At 41.6% G+C, this 18723-nt stretch overlaps 1 protein-coding gene across 1 annotated transcript; it reads right to left on the bottom strand.

Moving 5' to 3' along the window:
• Positions 1–238: 238 nt before the first annotated feature.
• On the bottom strand, positions 239–12924 carry LOC149450273 (sterile alpha motif domain-containing protein 9-like). Its single transcript, XM_089692118.1, has 2 exons — positions 12814–12924; positions 239–6876 (listed from the first exon to the last, which is right to left on the bottom strand). The coding sequence occupies exon 2, from the start codon at positions 6861–6863 to the stop codon at positions 2118–2120; it is 4746 nt and encodes a 1581-aa protein (XP_089548244.1). The 5' UTR covers positions 6864–6876; positions 12814–12924; the 3' UTR covers positions 239–2117.
• Positions 12925–18723: the final 5799 nt, after the last annotated feature.

Raw genomic sequence — 18723 nt, 5'->3', positions numbered from 1 at the left:
TGTTTAGTTAGTGCCTGGATGACAAGGGTTTAATTTTCTGTTTTATTTTGTTTTGATATTGTGCAGACCTTTTTGAATAAAACTGACAACCAGTCAGAATTCGAAGAAAACCTGCTGTGCAGTCTACCTTTTTCCCAGGGAAGGTGATCCCCCACCTGAGCTAACCCCACAATATAAATATATATTTATATATATATGTATACTTTTTCATTTAAACAAAATCCATAAAACTAGCTGATAAGTTGATATAAAAGTATTTATTTTGAATTAATATTAATTAAAATAATTTACAATTAATTTTGAAAATATCCATTCACAGTGAAACAGCCCATTCATTCCGATTTACATATGAATGTATGTACTTTTTGTTTTAAAGAGAATTTGGGAGGTTTAGAAGTTTTGACAGATTTGTACAGCTATGCCTTCTAGATGCTGTCACCTCTCTGTCCTGATCACCTTTAGCACCAAGACAAAAAGTCATAAGGAATCCAAAATCTTCCAATGGGGACATCTGTCCAGTAACAACAGTCTAAATAGGAAATTCCCCTAATTTTGGAATGATTTTTTATCACTTCCTGTTGCATGAATAAAAATTTCCCCAACATGACAGACAGCAAAAATAAACAGAAGCTTTTACCCTTTCCTACTATACCAAAAACTAAATAGAAAGTTTAGGTTTTGCATACATTTTAATTATTGCAATTTGCACAGTAAAAAAAATGGTAGAATTATAACTTTAGTTGCTTGATTGCTATTTACAGGTGGATATAGACGATGAATTTAGAAAATTAAAGCTGTTTGAAGGTCCTTATTATTCAAAGGCACAGCCTTGTACATAAGCCCACAATTCTGGCACAAAGGGTCACTTTAAGGTATGGTGTTTATATTTTTGTGACATTGTACCCCAATGTTCAAATCATCTTAATGTCAAATCTACGTGACCAAAGTTTTGCATGAAGTTAAAAATATGTTACCATATTTTCTGGAAGTGTCAGATATGTGCAGGACAGTGGTTCAGGAGTTCACAGTTTATAAGGTACTTAGTACTGAATTAATTTAGGAGGTAATAATTGTATGATTTATGTTTTTCCTGCACATATAATATATGGACATACAGTATGTAAACGTTGTGTGGGAAAACTGGTAGTAGTAGTGACTAAAATCCAGCTAAATTTATTTTGTAATGCTCACATCATTTCACAACTCATCCAAATGGCTTCCTCAGTTTAAAATAGCTCACCTGGCTGTGACTTGAAATGATGAAGCCATTCTTCAGCATTAAAGCACAAATCCAGTTACATTTGGTTAACTACAGCAAAGATATACCATGAGTTGGGTAAAAAGAACCTCCACGGCAATGTGGGGAACTGAAATAGCATGACATTAAAAATGAGGGGTGCATCAAGGAAAACCCCAATCAAAATGAATCAGCCTACTCTAGGATCTTAGAGACTAGAGAGTAAGGTGCTTAGAAGCTCTATAAAACCATATCAATGAAAGACTGGGTGCTTTTTAGTGGTGGGGCTCCTCAGCAGCTACTAAGCATAGTTACTATGACTTTAATATATATTAAATTGATGTATGTCTCATTAATTAACCACCTTCAAAGCCTCCTTGTAATATGTCATCTTTAGCTGGTCATAGATGGAGATGAATGGAGGAACATCACAGATTGATTTTGTCCCAAAAAAAAGATGATTTAATTTCTGAAATGTCATCAAACTTTGCCACTAATTAGCCTCTGCTTGGAGAAATTAGCTTACAAAAAGTTGCCTTTCAAAGCTTGGAGCATGTAGTACGCCTAACTGTGGGAGGATGGTGTTGTGTGAAATGGGTTTGCTTAAATACAAAGTCATGTGATCATTATGACAATGCTGACATGACAATACCATAATTTAGGGTTAGGTCTAGGATCAAGGTTATCATTAGGGTCACTCTGACCAGCCAGAATAACTGAAAGAAGCTTTCCTAATTCTCCATTTAAAACACATAGATATCCTTAAACCATCAAAAGCCAGTATAATTTCTCCTTCCCAGAGAAATGGCAAATATTCAGCAAAATGTCCACATTTTTGCCAAACATTGTTTAAAGGGAAAACTCCCAATTTCATTTATGCCTATTTTGAGATCCTTTCAATGCCATAGGCTATTGGACCACATATTGAAAATCCCAGATAGAAAGACACTAATTCAATACTCCTACCACTTCTGAGTTCTCCAAGGTGAGCAGCTCTTATTGGGATTGCAACTCTTTCTTCATCTCTACCATACTCTACAAAGATAGAGCCATCCTCAACTCTACCTTGAATGCGGGAAAGCAAGTCATTTGTTTCAGATTCTTTCCATATTTCTCCTCCTTGCCAGAGGGAATTTAAATGTGATGGTGGCACAGCAGAAAAACTTTGGTCAATCCTTCCTTTGTGAACAAGTCTTTTCAAGCCCTTGTTATTGGCCAAGTAGAAATAGGCAATTGGGTACTTGTCGTTGTGCATGTGTCGATACTGACCTCTAGAAGATTTTCTCATCGAGTTGATACACTTGGCAATGTGTTTAGAATCAGAATCCAGCTGGTACTTGTCTTGAGGCCAGAAAAGTAATGAGGCTAAAAAGTAAGGATCTGAAGACTTGTGGTCAAACCTGATGGTCTGCAGAACCTCTCTGAGATACTCTTTCAGTTTTTCAATTGGTGCAATTTTGTCCGATTTTGGAGAAATGCAATGAAGTACAATATTTGCCAATATGAAGTTTTGTTTGTCTATGTGACTACGAGTGTCTGGGCTTTTCTCCAATAGGTATCTGTATGCATTTACAATTGCCTCCATTTTACCCACATCTTTTTTATGACTATTAAGATACTGTAAAATTCCAGAAAACCTATCAGCCTTGTAAGACTCCAAACATAATCTGTAATCCTGTACAAGCAATGGTATACTCTTTTTTTGGATAGCAGTGCCATCTTCTAATGGTTCAACTTTACAGAATAATTTCCTGTATGTTTTGTAGTAATCGGCAATGTTTTTTCGTACTTTGAATTCAGAGGTTTCCTTTGTGATGCTCTTATGTTTAAAAAATGTAAAGTAGTCATCAAAAAAGTCAAAAGTTTCCCTTAAGCATGATTTTAACTTAGTTAAAAAGGGTCTAAAGTCTTGTAACACACCACAGATTTCCTCATGGCTTTTACTGGCATTGTCAACTAATATGCCCGATTTGCTAGATAGGTACTGAATCAAATGCATTCTTGATATGTCATCTTTTGTGTTGAACATTGGTAACATCAGAAGTATATCTACTGTGCAAAGACAAACTTCTATTTGTCCCACTAACCCTACAGTGTTGTAGCCACGATAACCTTTTTGTTTTGCTGGTGCATGCTCATCTCTTTCGCATTCTGTCTTTTCTGTTTGTTCTTGGCATTCTTTAAAGGCTTTTGATGCATTTTCTGCTATTTCCAGAAGTATTCTCAAATCTGGTGCACTTAAGCACTTTTTGCTTTGCTTTGTCATCATTTTTAACTGAGTCTTGTATATCTGACCCAGTGTATTCAAAATGTAAGAATTTGTTGGTGACATTTGTTTTGCTTTCTTTGCCCATTTGAAGGCTGTGTCAATGTCTTTCTCCGTTATATAAAAATATCTTGCCAGTGCTTGCAATATGTATGGATTCTGGTTGAATTGTTGGATTCCTTCTTTAAGAACAATTTCAACGCTTTTGTGACCCTCATCTTTCTGTATTTCTTCAATTAAAGGAGAAAATAATGTGTCTGTTTCATCTCCGTGTTCTTTTCGTTGTCTTGTTATCAGCAAGCTTTGCATATTCTTTGCAAGTATATCTCTTCCAATTTTAGTGTCATAGAATAAATTTGTTTTTAACATGTTTAACATGATGCTACTCTGCTGCAGGTCATATGTGTTCTTTAATTCCTCTATGCATTGTTTTGCTATAAGTGTGTGCATTATGCGTAGTCCTTGGTAGCCTCCATATTCTTCTACTTCCGTTCGAAGTAGAAGGGCAAATAATCCACCCAATTTTTCCTCTATGCTTTCAGGGTTCCAGAAGGTCTGTCTTGCTGTTATTCCAAGGAACTCCTCACACATAGAAACAGAGATTGTGGAGTCATTCACATATTTGTTTAGGAGGGCTAGGATTGAGATCAGCTGACCTTCTTTGCTTGCACTGTTTAAACCTTTTAATACGTTCCTTACCACATTTTCTATGTATTTAACATCAAAATCTCTTTTCATAATCATAAAGGAATAAAAGTCTTCAGGCTTCTCATGACGTTTTTCAATTTCCTTTAATTTCCTCTCAAAGGCTCTCTTCTCTTGTTCAGAAAGTTTATGAATCAGAGCAACACTTTTTGTGCAGTAAGTCTTGGAGCTTTCTTCTGGATTCTGTGATCGCATACACTGTAAAATAATCACCACTGGTTTCTCATATCTTATGGATCTTTCTGCAATGGTTTCCTTAATGCAGTACTGCAAATTTAATACATTTTCTTCTTCAACATCATCTACTAGAAGCAGAACTGGATAATGTTCTGCAGTGTTAGATGATCCAAGAGTTGCTAACATGATGACTTCTTTTGCAATATCTGTAAAGTTATCTGTCTTTCTTTTTAAAGTTGCACATCGGAATGTGTGTCTCAGTTCCCAAAGTACATGCATTGCTGTGGTAGTTCCTCCACAGCCAGGATGATGATAGAGAGTAATTGTTTTTACATTGCTTTTCTCACTGTTTGAGGATTCTATCAAATGTTTTAACTTTTCATAGTTATCTCTTTTAATAAAGGGTCCAGTGTAGTTTTCTGATGAGAAGTAAAAATTCCAGCAAGTGGCTTTGCCTCCTTTATAGAAATTCTCTTCTTGAACCTTTATGAACTCTTTAAATTTAGACTCATTTTTCTCTATTTCTGTATCATGGCATTCATTAATGCAAAGGATTTCTAAAAAAGTCATAAGATCTTCATCTTTCCTCTGTAGAATAATTGATGATCCACCATGAGATGGCAGAAATCGGCTAGATGACTGAGTATTGGATTTCAGTTTCAGGAGAGTTCCATTTACACTCTCAATGTCCAAGGTGTAAATACATCTTTCTTCCATTTCTTCCTCATTTATTATTTTAGATTGTAGATCTCTCCATCTGTGAAAGATTTGTTCACTTTCGCAAATACACAAGATGTCAGTCATACCACTGAGTTCCTGGTAAAAAGTGCTGAAAACTTCATTCATGGGATCCACTTGGTCTTCAACAGTGGAAAGCAATAAAAACACAACTAGAAATTTCCCAGGTTGCATCAGATCTTTTCTGCATAGAAAAGAAACCATACGTCTAACTTCTGCTGCTTTTTCTTTATGCCACAATTTGTTATTTAAGGGTTTATATTCTTGACTGTTGAGATCTAATCTCCCGTTACAGAAGATCCAACTGGTTTGTTGGCAGAGTTTGTGCTCTTCAAGCTTTTCAACTGTGACACTATCCATATTTTGATATTGACGTGGAGAATGCAAATTTGCTCCCCTTTTTTCTCTGTAAACTTTGCACAAACCATGTGTGCAAGAATCAGGATCAAAGTCCAGAACAGCAAACCATGGAATTTCATGTAGAAACTCCAGATGTTTTGTATGACTTTCATGACATTTATTTGCTACCAAAATGTACCACTTAAAATAAGAATTGTCTAGTGTGTCCCGATTCCCTGTTATTAAACTTACAAGTTTCTTGCCCTGGTCCACCTTCAGGTTTTGTTTTCTTTTTTGGTTGTCTTCTGCTTTCTTCCTGGCCTCGTCCCTCTCTATCATCTTGGAGTAAAACATTTTAAAGTCTGCATCCTTTTGTTTTACATTTGCTAAAATGTCTTTAGAGCTCTCTCCATCTCTTACAAAGCAACATAAATCCTTATTTCTCATCCACTTCTGGTCAGTGCAACTGTATTGGTAAGTATGAAATATTTCTGAACTACAATAGGTGTGCTCAGGAACTATATCTATTTCTATAATAACTAGATCAGATTGTGTATTTTCTTGATGTAGTACATCAACAAAACGAGGTGGACGAATGCACTGCTTGGCTATAGAAATGTGTTTTTCCTCAAAATATTTGTTTATCATTTGATAAAAATAGTTGCCATAAAGTTCTCTGTCAATATGAACACCAATGATTTCCCCATGAGGTTTGTCCCGTACTCCGAAATGGATGGTTCCATTGGTGCGGACATTCATGCATGCAGCTGAAAACCTGAAAACTTCATTGCAAAACTTCATCTTTTTATCCTCATCTGTCGCTGTTTCTGTTTTGGTGAATTCCTTGTACTCATGCACTGGGTCAATATAATTAGAGGTGCCAGCTTCTGGCATTAGAAAATGGTGTTGAGTGTACCGTTTGCTGTCATGAATGCTATCAAATGGGAAGGGTGTACATGTCACTTTTCGACAACTGTGATCAATCTCTGGACACTTCAGTGTCACTTCAGTAGCTTTCAACATTTCTCTTGGTTGATCTTCACCGTCATTCACAGTTGCTTCATCTGCTCTTTTTTGCTTTTCGTTTTTTTTCTTTGACAATTTCAATGTTGGATCTTTCTTTACGTCTATACATTTTGTATCAAGATTTGCCGGTCCTTGTTTCTTTTCCTTGGTGATCTGGGTCCATTGGTGCATTATTAACTTAGCTGAACCATAAGTAATCTTAATGTTCGAAAAGTCTTCTTTTGAAAACAGGTTTAGTGCTCTTCCAGTCACATTCTCTCTGTACAAAATATCTCCTTCATCTTGACCAATCTTTAGACATTCTGTAACCCAATACCTCACATGTTCTTTAGTCCAGTCAGTGATATCTGAAGGCAAATCAAATGGCTTGTCCATTTTTCCTTGAATCCTTGAAGGTAGAAAAAGAAGAAAGATTTTTATTTAGAAAAACTATTTTTACATATTAGTTTTTGAACATGTCAAAAATGAGGCTTGTCTAATGTAATGATCACACCTGAATTATACAAATTGCAGGCAGCCATACTTAAAGTGGTTGTAAAGGCTCAAGGTTTTTTACTTTCATGCATTCTATGCATGAAGGTAAAAAAACCTTCTGTGTGCAGCAACCCCCCCAGCCCCCCCAATACTCTCCTAAGCCCCCTCTAGATCCAGCGATGTGCACTGGAGTCTCGGCTATCCCGGGACTCCCTCTTCTCATTGGCTCCCACTGCTGTCAATCACAGCCAGTGAGCCAATGAGAAGAGAGAGGAGGTGGGGCCTTGCCACAGCTCAGTGTGTGAATGGATACACGGAGCAGCAGGTGCCCTCATAGCAAGCTGCTTGCTGTGGGGGCACCCAACAGGAAGGAGGGGCCAGGAGAGCCTGTCAGGGACCCGAGAAGAGGAGGATCTGGGCTGCTTTGTGCAAAACCCCTGCACACAGCAGGTACGTTTAACATGTTTGTTATTTTTTCTTGAAAAAAAAAGTCTTTAGAATCTCATTAATCTCGTTAAGCTATACAATAAAATATTGATTAATGTTTATGCCCGAACTCAATTCACTGTCCAAGAAGATCACTGGTCAGTATGGTAAGTCTCAGCAACTAATTAGACTAATTATTAAAGTCATTTGGGGTTACTTTTTAATAGTACCCATGCCAATTTAAAAATAGCTATTTCTTAAATGCTCACTTTTAATCCAGGGCTGCCCCCCATTCCCCACAGTGTCTTTCTACCTTTTCAAGATTTTCAAGGTCTTCTGGGTCACTGGGTATCATTCCATCGGCAAGACAAGAAATGGAGGTTCCCAGGGATGAAACAAAATGTTTTTTTGTTAGATACTATGACACCCAAGAGTCAAAATATGGAGCTGTATATTAATTATTTTATAAGAGGCATGTTTTTACTTTGATGATGTTTGCTATTATGTTGTTTTTGGCATATGTATTTTTATTATGCCATGGACGGTTTTTAGCATATGTGCCTTTAATAAACTAGCTATGAAACAATGAATGCTGTGAGGTAATCTTAAGAGTAAGTAGAAAGGGCAGCTGTAGCCCTTAAAAAAACATTTTTTATGATGAAATGTGCTTGGCTTTTACTTTTATCAGTTGTTTTATTGATTGAAATTCATTTGTGCGTATTAGAAGAGTTTTTATCTTTGAGTCTCTTCTTTTTATCTGCAGTACACCTAGTTCCCCATACTTCTCTGGTCCTGGCAAATCAGCCAGATCAGCAGGTGAAGGTAATTTCAAGAACTAACCTCAAAGATAAAAGAAAAAAAGTGAGAGCAAGGTTCTACTGAATGTGTACATATGTAGATATACCGTATAATATGTATATTCTGTATATTTTATTCTTTTTTATTGTAGCTATATTTTCTTACTGCCCTAAAATGCAATAATAAATTTAATTATTTTACCTTCTTATATTGATTCACTATAGCTTGTATGTGCAAGCAGGTGAGCTAGAAATACACTATATTGCCAAACGTATTGGGCCCCCCCTCCAAACCATTGGATTCTGGAGTTCCAATCACCTCCATGGCCACAGGTGTATACAATCAAGCACCTAGGCATGCAGACTGCTTCTACAAACATTTGTGAAAGAATGGGTCGCTCTCAGGAGCTCAGTGACTCCAAGCGTGGTACCGTGATAGGTTGCCACCTGTGCAATAAGTCCATCTGTGAAATTTCCTGGCTACTAAATATCAGCTGTTAGTGGGTTTATAAAAAAAGGGGTACAAGAGCAACTCAGCAAGGAAGTGGTAGGCCACGTGAAATGACAGAGCAGTGTCAGTGCATGCTGAAGCGCACAGCGCACAGAAGTTTCCAACTGTCTGACAGTCAATATCTAAAGACTTAGACTCAGATGAGCACAACAACAGTGCGTAGAGAGCTTCATGGAATGGGTTTCCATGGCTGAGCAGCTGCATCCAAGCCTTACATCACCAAGTGCAATGCAAAGCATTGGATGCAGTGGTGTAAAGCACGCCACCACTGGACTCTAGAGCAGCGGAGACGTGTTCTCTGGAGTGACCAATCACACTTCTCTGTCTGGCAATCCGATGGATATGACGGGGTTTGTCGGTTGCCAGAACAGTACTTGCCTGACTGGATTGTGCCAAGTGTAAAGTTTGGGGGAGGGGGGATTATGGCGTGGAGTTGTTTTTCAGGGGTCTGGCTTGGCCCCTTAGTTCCAGTTAAGGGAACTCTTAAGGCGTCAGCATACCCAGACATTTTGGACAATTTCATGCTCCCAGCTTTGTGGGAACAGTTTGGGGATGGCCCTTTCCTGTTACAACATGACTGCGCACCAGTGCACAAAGCAAGGTCCATAAAGACATGGATGAGCCAGTTTGGGGTGGAGAAACTTGACTGGCCTGCACAGAGTCCTGACCTATACCCGATAGAACACCTTTGGGATGAATTAGAGTGGAGACTGTGAGCCAGGCCTTCTCGTCTGACATCAGTGCCTGACCTCACAAATGTGCTTCTGGAAGAATGGTCAAACCTTCCCATAGACACCCTCCTAAACCTTGTGGACAGCCTTCCCAGAAGAGTTGAAGATCTTATAGCTGCAAAAAGTGAGCTAACTCAATATTGAACCCTATGGACTAAGACTAGGATGCCATTAAAGTTCATGTGCGTGTAAAGGCAGGCGGCTCAATACTTTTGGAAATATAGCGTACATAGCTTAGAATACAGGTGGGTAATGTGTTTATGATTCACCTCTAACCAAGATAATTGAATGCACTTTAGGGAGGTACACCTATCAGTGTGGATAGTGATGTCTACTAAAACTCTGCAGTGCAGAAACCTCTTTTCTGTTCCATGTGTCTATTGCAAAAAAAAATTAACTAACAGAACTTAATACTTCAAATGGTTTATAAGATCTAAATTAGCGGTCAGCAACCAGTAGATCTCGGCCAGGTGACTGGTAGATCACGGTCAGGGCTTGCTGACCCACCATCCCAGAGCATCAAACAGAGTGCAATGCAGAGGGACTTCTTGCAAAGTTGGAGCTGTAGTAGGAAGCAAGAGTCGCATAAGTGGATGCCTCCTCTGTAATGCCGGCTCCTGTCCCATGCAGAGTGACACCAACTTAACTGGTCTCTTCGGACCCGACATTCACTATATCTGGTCTCCCCGGACCCTGCATTCACTATATCTGGTCTCCCGGGACCCTGCATTCACTATATCTGTTCTCCGCGGACCCTGCATTCACTTTATCTGGTCTCACAGGACCCTGCATTTACTATATCTGGTCTCCCACAGTACATACAACATGGAAATAATTATGTTGGTAAATATAAACTGCTAAATACCTTTTCTCATCAGCAGTATATAGCAGTCTTGTGACTTCTATCAGTGTCCACCAGAGCACAGGTTAAAGCTTGTAGGAAGAGTTTTAATTTTGCTCTAGAAGGATGCAGGACCCCTGACCTCTGTCTGGACAGCGCTGATTGGTCCTGTGCTGATCACATGCACCCTCCCAAGAAAAAAAAAACCTCTCTAGCAATACACACCAAACTGTGCATGTGCAGATTGACTCCACATGATATGCCTTATCAGGAGATAAGAGGGGGACACTGGAAGAAGGGGAGGATCAGAGAAGTCAGGATCAAACAGTGTTTTTACACAATGCAGAGGATTAACTCCATAGGTTCCACAGTGAGTATACCAAGCATGCTTTACTGCATATACAGACTGATTTTACTGTTTAGAATAAAATGTGCTGCACTATACCAAAGAAAAATACATTGATAAAAACTTCACACCATAAATAAATAGTTCAATCAAGTTCCAAAATCATGACAATAGATGATATTGAATATTCCGAACACCCAAAGAAGGAAAGATGCTGTGAATCCCCCTCCAGACTGGATCACCGCCACCAAAGAGGCACACCAGAAGGCTTTCTAGAAACAATTGCCTCCCTAAAGAGAAGTCAGAAGGCACTTCTATATATATATATATATATATGTCTCAAATTCTCATTAAATTCTTTCATCCACCCAGAAGGATTCATTATGGGAGATATCCCTTTAGTCTAGGTTCACACCAGGGGCGGACTGACCATTTGAGCACTCGGGCACTACCCGAGGGCCCGGGGTCAGTAGGGGGCCCCATGAGATGCCCCTGGTACCTTTTTATAGGGTTTTTTGGGTGTGGGTCCCATGATCCCCTATTGCCCGGGGGCCCCATGAGTTGTCAGTCCGCCCCTGGTTCACACCTACGCAGGTTGCGTTTGGGCTGTTTCTGTATTGTGTTTTTTGTTGCATTTTGCTTTTTTTGCACTTCCGTTGACGTCTTTTTGTCACGTTTTGCTTTTTTTTTTTCATTATTTTACATTTTTCTTGTTGCTATGCAGACTTAAAATGCAAAAAGCACCAAGAAAGCAATACATGCTTTTCTGCAGCATTTTCATTGAAGTCAATAGAACCAGAAACGCAATTTTTTTGCATTCATAAAAGTCCCTGACCCTTTCCAAAAAACGCATCAGTTGAAAATGCATAGATATGAACCTGTCCCATAGGAAATCACGTTAAATGGACTGTACTGCATTTCTGAAAAACTCTGCAGAAAATGCGTAGGTGTGAACCTAGTCTCCAGCCACCTTTGCTAGTACTGCATAGGAAGAAAACATGACTGCCCATCCAAATAAACACTCTGGGAGTTAGAGAGTCAATTGTTTCTGGTGTGTGCCTCTGTGGTGACGGTGATCGAGTCTGGCGGGGGAATTTCCCTTCTTTGGTTGTTTGGGACATTCAGTATCACCTGTTGTCACGATTATGGGACTTGATTGGAATCTTTATTTATTTATGTTGTATACTATATGTTGTATTTTTTTCTTTGGTATAGCACAGCACATTTTCATATTAACACAGCAATACAAACCTGACCTGACAAGCTCTTACCAACTCTATCCAAACTAAAACAAAGTTATTCTTGTCTTCAGAGTGGACTTTTATTGTAAGTATGACTGTGAGCTACTAGAGTGGAAATAAAATCTGCTTCATTGTATTGACACATCAAATCAGCCTACAAACAACTCATGCTGGAGAAGAGGGGACCCCCGGGTTCCTCCCAGCCAGCTCTTTTCTCATGGTCCTTGCCAAAGGGGAGAACCACTGTGCAGGCATCAGTTTTCTTTCTCTTCCCTCTTTCTTCAGCACAGGTACACTATTGTAGAGCCGTGTTTCCAATATATTGCATATTCAAATTTTTTTTAAATAGCTTGCAGTATATATACTGCTTTATGGGTTTATCATATACACACAGGGTGTATTTACCACAAGGAAAACAAGGCATTTGCCTAGGGCGGTATTTTTTAGGGGGGCAGCACTGCTCCCTGGAAGAAGGGACATATGCATCATGGGGACTAGGTGGGATCTGAGAGAGGCTGCGGGCTGTTTGATGGTGTATGCAGAGCCCAACTGTCATTCCCCCGGATGTCCAGAGCTGTGAAGGCAAGTGTCTTTCTCTCTCTCACCGTGGGGGGTTGTTAGTGGAAGGCTCTCTTGGGTGGGCGGATGGAACAATGGAGCAGAGGTGTTGTTGATCACTGTCAGGTTCTCTCCGCAGGGGGCGAAGGGGGGGGGGGGTTGTTGGTTGGTGTCAGGCTCTCTATCTGTCGGGAAGAGGTGGGGAGCATCTGATTTTTTTGTTGCCTAGGGCAGCAAAAAACCTAAAAACACCACTGTATACACATGTATGCCCTGGAAATGCAGAAAAAGTGTCCAGTTGTGCAACTTCTACAAAATCATGTTCAAAAACAAACAAGAAATGTTATTTATGAATGCATTATAAAAGAAAGAGTTGAGTAAAAAAAATAATAAAACTTACGTTTTTGTTGATTAAAAGCTTTTTTTCCTGTTTAAATGTTATTTGATCTTCACCATTGTTCTTGCCAGCATTAGGACAGCTGTGTGAAATCCTTGTCATGTACAAGGAAATGGAAAAGGTGGGTGTGGATCAGCTGTGCTGGGTTGTGACGTATTTTGTTGGCAAAATGTCAAAGGCTGTATGTCTATGTCCTGAGCAAACAGCCAAAGGTTTTCCCAGCGTATTTACCAGCTAGTCTGAAAAAAAAAATGCAAAATGACAATTTCTAAAAATTTGCATTAAAAACAGAGCTTTTAGTCGCACACATTTGCAACTATATGTGGAAGCCATACTGCCACATCAAGGCTCCTCTGTAAAGTGCAGCACTAACTTTTTTGACTGTTTCCATATTGAAGTATATACTGTATAGCAATGGATAAATTAAAGTGTTACTAAACCCAGGAACCTGCATTCACTATATTCGCTCTCCTCAGACCCTGCATTCTCTATATTCGCTCTCCCCGGACCCTGCATTCAGTATATCTGGTCTCCCCGGACCCTGCATTCACTATATCTGGTCTCCCCGGACCCTGCATTCACTATATCTGGTCTCATCGGACCCTGCATTCAGTATATCTGGTCTCCCAGGACCCTGCATTCACTATATCTGGTCTCCCCGGACCCTGCATTCACTATATCCGCTCTCCCCGGACCCTGCATTCACTATATCTGGTCTCCCCGGACCCTGCATTCACTATATCTGGTCTCGCCGGACCCTGCATTCACTATAGCTGGTCTCCCCGGACCCTGCATTCACTATATCTGGTCACCTCGGACCCTGCATTCACTATATTTGGTTCCCCGGACCCTGCGTTCACTATATCTGGTCTCCCCGGACCCTGCATTCACTATATCTGGTCTCGCCGGACCCTGCATTCACTATATCTGGTCTCCCCAGATCCTGCATTCACTATATCTGGTCTTCCCGGACCCTGCATTCACTATATCTGGTCTTCCCGGACCCTGCATTCACTATATCTGGTCTCCCTGAATCCTGCATTCACTATATCTGGTCTCCTCGGACCCTGCATTCACTATATCTGGTCTTCCCGGACCCTGCATTCACTATATCTGGTCTCCCTGAATCCTGCATTCACTATATCTGGTCTTCCCGGACCCTGCATTCACTATATCTGGTCTCCCCGGACCCTGCATTCACTATATCTGGTCTTCCTGGACCCTGCATTCATTATATCTGGTCTCCTCGGACCCTGCATTTAGTATATCCGGTCTCCCCGGACCCTGCATTCACTATATCTGGTCTCCCCGGACCCTGCATTCACTATATCTGGTCTCCCCGGACCCTGCATTCACTATATCTGGTCTCCTCGGACCCTGCATTCACTATATCTGGTCTCCCCGGACCCTGTATTTGCTATATCTGCTCTCCCACAGTACACACAACATGGAAAAGATATTATTTTAGTAAATAAAAACTGCTAGATACCTTTTCTCATCAGCAGTACATAGCAGTCTTGTGACTAGCAGTATCCAGGAGAGCACTGGTTAAAGCTTGTAGGAGGAGTTTTCTTATTCCTATGACTGCTGTATGAGGCTGCAAAACCCCTGACCCTCTGTCTGGACAGTGCTGAGTGGCCCTGTGCTGATGCAAAAAAACCCAAAAAACTCTTTAGCACATACACAATAAACTGAGCATGTGTAGAGTGACTCCAAAGACTCTGTGTTATCAGGAGATTAGTCGGAGACAATGGAAAAAGGGGAGGATCAGAGAAGTCAGGATCAAACAGCCTTTTTACACAATGCGGAGGATTAACCCCTCAGATTCCACAGTGAGTATAACAAGCATGCTTTACTGCATATACTGACTGATTTACTCTTGTGGGTTTAGTAACACTTTAAAGACAGATATGCCTTGAGGCAGCTCATTCCCCCTTAAAGGGGGACACATTAGAAGCTCAGCAAGAGTACAATGGCAGCTGAAGGTGTCTAAGGTGTTCCTACATTAATTCCAGTGAGCATGCTATACAAAAATGGCAGCCCTTCCATATGCATCTTACTTCAAAGGCTAGTGTAGCGCTCACCCCCGAAGGGGCCGCTGGAAATAACCCAGGTCTCCCTTAGCTGTTCAGAGACAGCAGGCCCAGGTACCAGTTCCAAAGCACACTGAAAATCACAGGTTTTCCAGGGGATGACTTTTTGTAGACTTATTTCAGTAGTTGAACAGGTGAGAGAGATTCAGGCAGTGCAGGGCCGGCACTACGGCTTGGCAAACTAGTCAGCCGCCTAGGGAGTACTGCCTGCCTAGGGCGCAGCCACGGTTGCTGGTTTCAGGCTATCCTCTCTGCAGTGTCTGTGGTCCCCAGTGAGGAGTGTGGCTCCTGTGCCCACCTGTGGTGGCGGAGTGTAGTGCAGAGTGGAAATGTCATAGTCTGGCTTGTCTTTGTCTCCTCCCCGCTCTGCAACCATGATCATACACTGACTCCTTTCCTCCTCTGTTCTTGGGATCTGAGCGGCACCAATGTCAGCTTGCTGCCCGCCTCTCTCCCTGGGTGCTGCAAAGCCAATGCTGGGCTGTGTGCAGCCACTGGAGGAGCACTACAAGCGGCATTGTGGACAGAGACAGCCTGGATCAACCCAGGAAATCCCCAACACCTCATCAACCATTGGGAGATAGAGAGAGATCAGTGAGCGGTGAGTAGACACTTCTCTATCATACTGATCGTGGACCTGTCGGGGAGAAGAGATAACATCATCACCCCCTTCATCACTGCCAGATCCCTGTGCCATCCCTGGCTGGGATCATCTGAGCTCCTCATCACTTCCCCCACATGACACCATCCACTGATCGCCGCTGTGTACTAATGACAGCCCAGGTTTGCCTGTCACACAGGGCTGGCACCAGCACAAGGCAGTTTAAGCAGCTGCCCTAGGGCACCAGGAAAGGGGGATACAGTAAAATCCAAATCCCCAGCCACATGCTTTACACACGCATGAACCTTAATGGCATCCCAGTCTTAGTCCATAGGGTTCAGTATTGAGTTGGCCCCGCCCTTTGCAACTATAAGAGCTTCAACTCTTCTGGGAAGGCTGTCCACAAGGTTTAGGAGGGTGTCTATGGAAAGGTTTGACCATTCTTCCAGAAGCACATTTGTGAGGTCAGGCATTGATGTCGGATGAGAAGGCCTGGCTCACAGTCTCTGCTCTAATTCATCACAAAGGTGTTCTATTGGGTTGAGGTCAGGACTCTGTGCAGGCCAGTCAAGTTCCTCCACCCCAAACTGGCTCATCTATGTCTTTATGGACCTTGCTTTGTGCACTGGTGTGCAGTTATGTTGGAACAGGAAGGGACCATCCCCAAATTGTTCCCACAAAGTTGGGAGCATGAAATTGTCCAAAATGTCTTGGTATGCTGACGCCTTAAGAGTTCCCTTCACTGGAACTAAGGGGTCAAGCCCAACCCCTGAAAAACAACCCCACGCCATAATCCCCCCTCCACCAAACTTTACACTTGGCACAATGCAGTCAGGCAAGTACCGTTCTCATAGCAACTACCAAACCCAGACACGTCCATCGGATTGCTAGACAAAGAAGAGTGATTCACCAATCCAGAGAATACGTCTCCTCTGCTCTAGAGTCCACTGGTGGCGTGCTTTATGCCACTGCATCCGACACTTTGCATTGCACTTGGTGATGTAAGGCTTGAAGCCAGCTGCTCGGCCATGGAAACCCATTCCATGAAGCTCTCTATGCACTGTTGTTGTGCTAATCTGAAGGCCACACCAAGTTTGGAGGTCTTTAGCTACTGATTCTGCAGACAGTTGGTGACTTCTGCGCACTGTGAGCTTCAGCATGCGCTGACCCTGCTCTATCATTTTACGTGGCCTACCACTTCGTGGCACTTCGAGTTGCTGTTGTTCCCAGTTGCTTCCACTTTGTTGTAAGTTCACTAACAGTTGACCGTGGAATATGTAGTAGCCAGGAAATGTCACAGATGGACTTATTGCACAGGTGGCAACCTATCACGGGACCACGCTTGAATTCACTGAGCTCCTGAGAACAACCCATTCTTTCACAAATGTTTGTAGAAGCAGTCTGCATGCCTAAATGCTTGATTTTATACACCTGTGAGCATGGAGGTGATTGAAACACCTGAATCCAATGATCTGGAGGCGGGGCACAATATTTTGGACAATATAGTGCATATGCTATTACACAGGGGGATATTGTTCCCCTATGTGATAGCAATAAAAGTTATGTAAAAAAACAAAAGAGTAAAAATATATATTAAAAAAATATAATTTTTTAAACATTTATGGGGGGGGGGGGGTGCAAGTAGCTAGTTTTGCTTAGGATGCAAAATAAAGGGAAACTAATACAAATGAGCACAGAGAGGCCACTCCAGGTGGAAACATGTGAACAGTTAATCGTGAGCTCACCACTGCTGCCTTGTTAATCATTTGCATGATGAAGAGAACTGAACAGAATAGCATCAGCCTTAAAAATTGTTGGAGGTAGAGGGGATGGCTAGTCCATCTGAGACTCTGTAAAAGCAGTCACAGTCCTTGCAGTAACTTTTGACATGTAACCCCCAAAGCACAGGCACACCTGGAGTCCTAGGAAAAAAGGTCCTACTCACAATGTCCAAGGACAGCTGTCTACAACCAGCTTTCATGGGACACTCTTCTCCACCCCAGCTCCCTATGGTAGTGATCTCCAGCAAATGTCTTTAAATCTAGGTTCCTAAAGGCCCCCAGTCAAGCACATGTCAAGGTGGCACATAATTGTGATGTGGAACGAAAATGATAAATGGTTTTCAAAAAATTTCACAAATAAATATCTGAAAAGTGTGGCGTGCGTTTGTATTCACCCCCCCCCCGAGTCAATACTTTGTGGGACCCCCTTTTGCTGCAATTCCAGCTGCAAGTCTTTTTGGGGATGTCTCTACCAGTTTTGCACATCTAGAGAGGGACATTTTTGCCCATTCTGCTTTGCAAAATAGCTCAAGCTCTGTCAGATTGGATGGAGAGCGTCTGTGAACAGCAATTTTTAAGTCTTGCCACAGATTTTCATTTGGATTTAGGTCTGGACTTTGACTAGGCCATTCTAATGCACGAATATGCTTTGATCTAAACCATTCCATAGTATCTCTGGCTGTATGTTTAGGGTCGTTGTCCTGCTGGAAGGTGAACCTCCATCCCAGTCTCAAGTCTTTTGCAGACTCTAACAGGTTTTCTTCTAATATGGCCCTGTATTTGGCTCCATCCATCTTCCCATCAACTCTGACCAGCTTCCCTGTACCTGCAGAAGAAAAGCATCTCCATACCATGATGCTTCCACCACGTTTCGAGGTGAGGATGATGTGTTCAGGGTGATGTGCAGTGTTAATTTTCCACCACACACAGCGTTTTGCTTTTAGGACACAAAATTTAATTTTGGTCTCATCTGACCATAGCCCCTTCTTCCACATGTTTGCTGTGTCCCCCACATGGCTTCTCGCAAACTGAAAACAGGACTTCTTATGGATTTCTTTCAACAATGGCTTTCTTCTTGCCACTCTTCCATAAAGGCCAGATTTGTGGAGTGCATGACTAATAGTTGTCCTGTGGACAGATTCTCCCACCTGAGCTGTGGATCTCTGCAGCTCCTCCAGAGTTCCCATGGGCCTCTTGGATGCTTCTCTGATTAATGCTGTCCTTGCCTAGGTTGTCAGTTTAGGTGGACGGCAATGTCTCGGTAGGTTATGCAGTTGTGCCATAATCTTTCCATTTTCAGATGATGGATTGAACAGTGCTCTGTGAGATGTTCAAAGCTTGGGATATTTTTTTATAACCTAACCTTGCTTTAAACGTCTTCACAACTTTGTCCCTGACCTGTCTGTTGTGTTCCTTGGCCTTCATGATGCTGTTTGTT

This window comes from Staurois parvus, unplaced genomic scaffold (assembly GCF_062004578.1).
Source record: "Staurois parvus isolate SC_StPar_1 unplaced genomic scaffold, SC_StPar_1.0 ptg000576l, whole genome shotgun sequence".
NCBI lineage: Eukaryota > Metazoa > Chordata > Amphibia > Anura > Ranidae > Staurois > Staurois parvus.
This window is presented reverse-complemented; position numbering and strand designations above follow the sequence as displayed.

Coding starts and splice junctions, on each gene's coding strand:
- LOC149450273 (XM_089692118.1), bottom strand. CDS start 6,863: ATGGACAAGCCATTTGATTTGCCTTCAGATATCACTGACTGGACTAAA.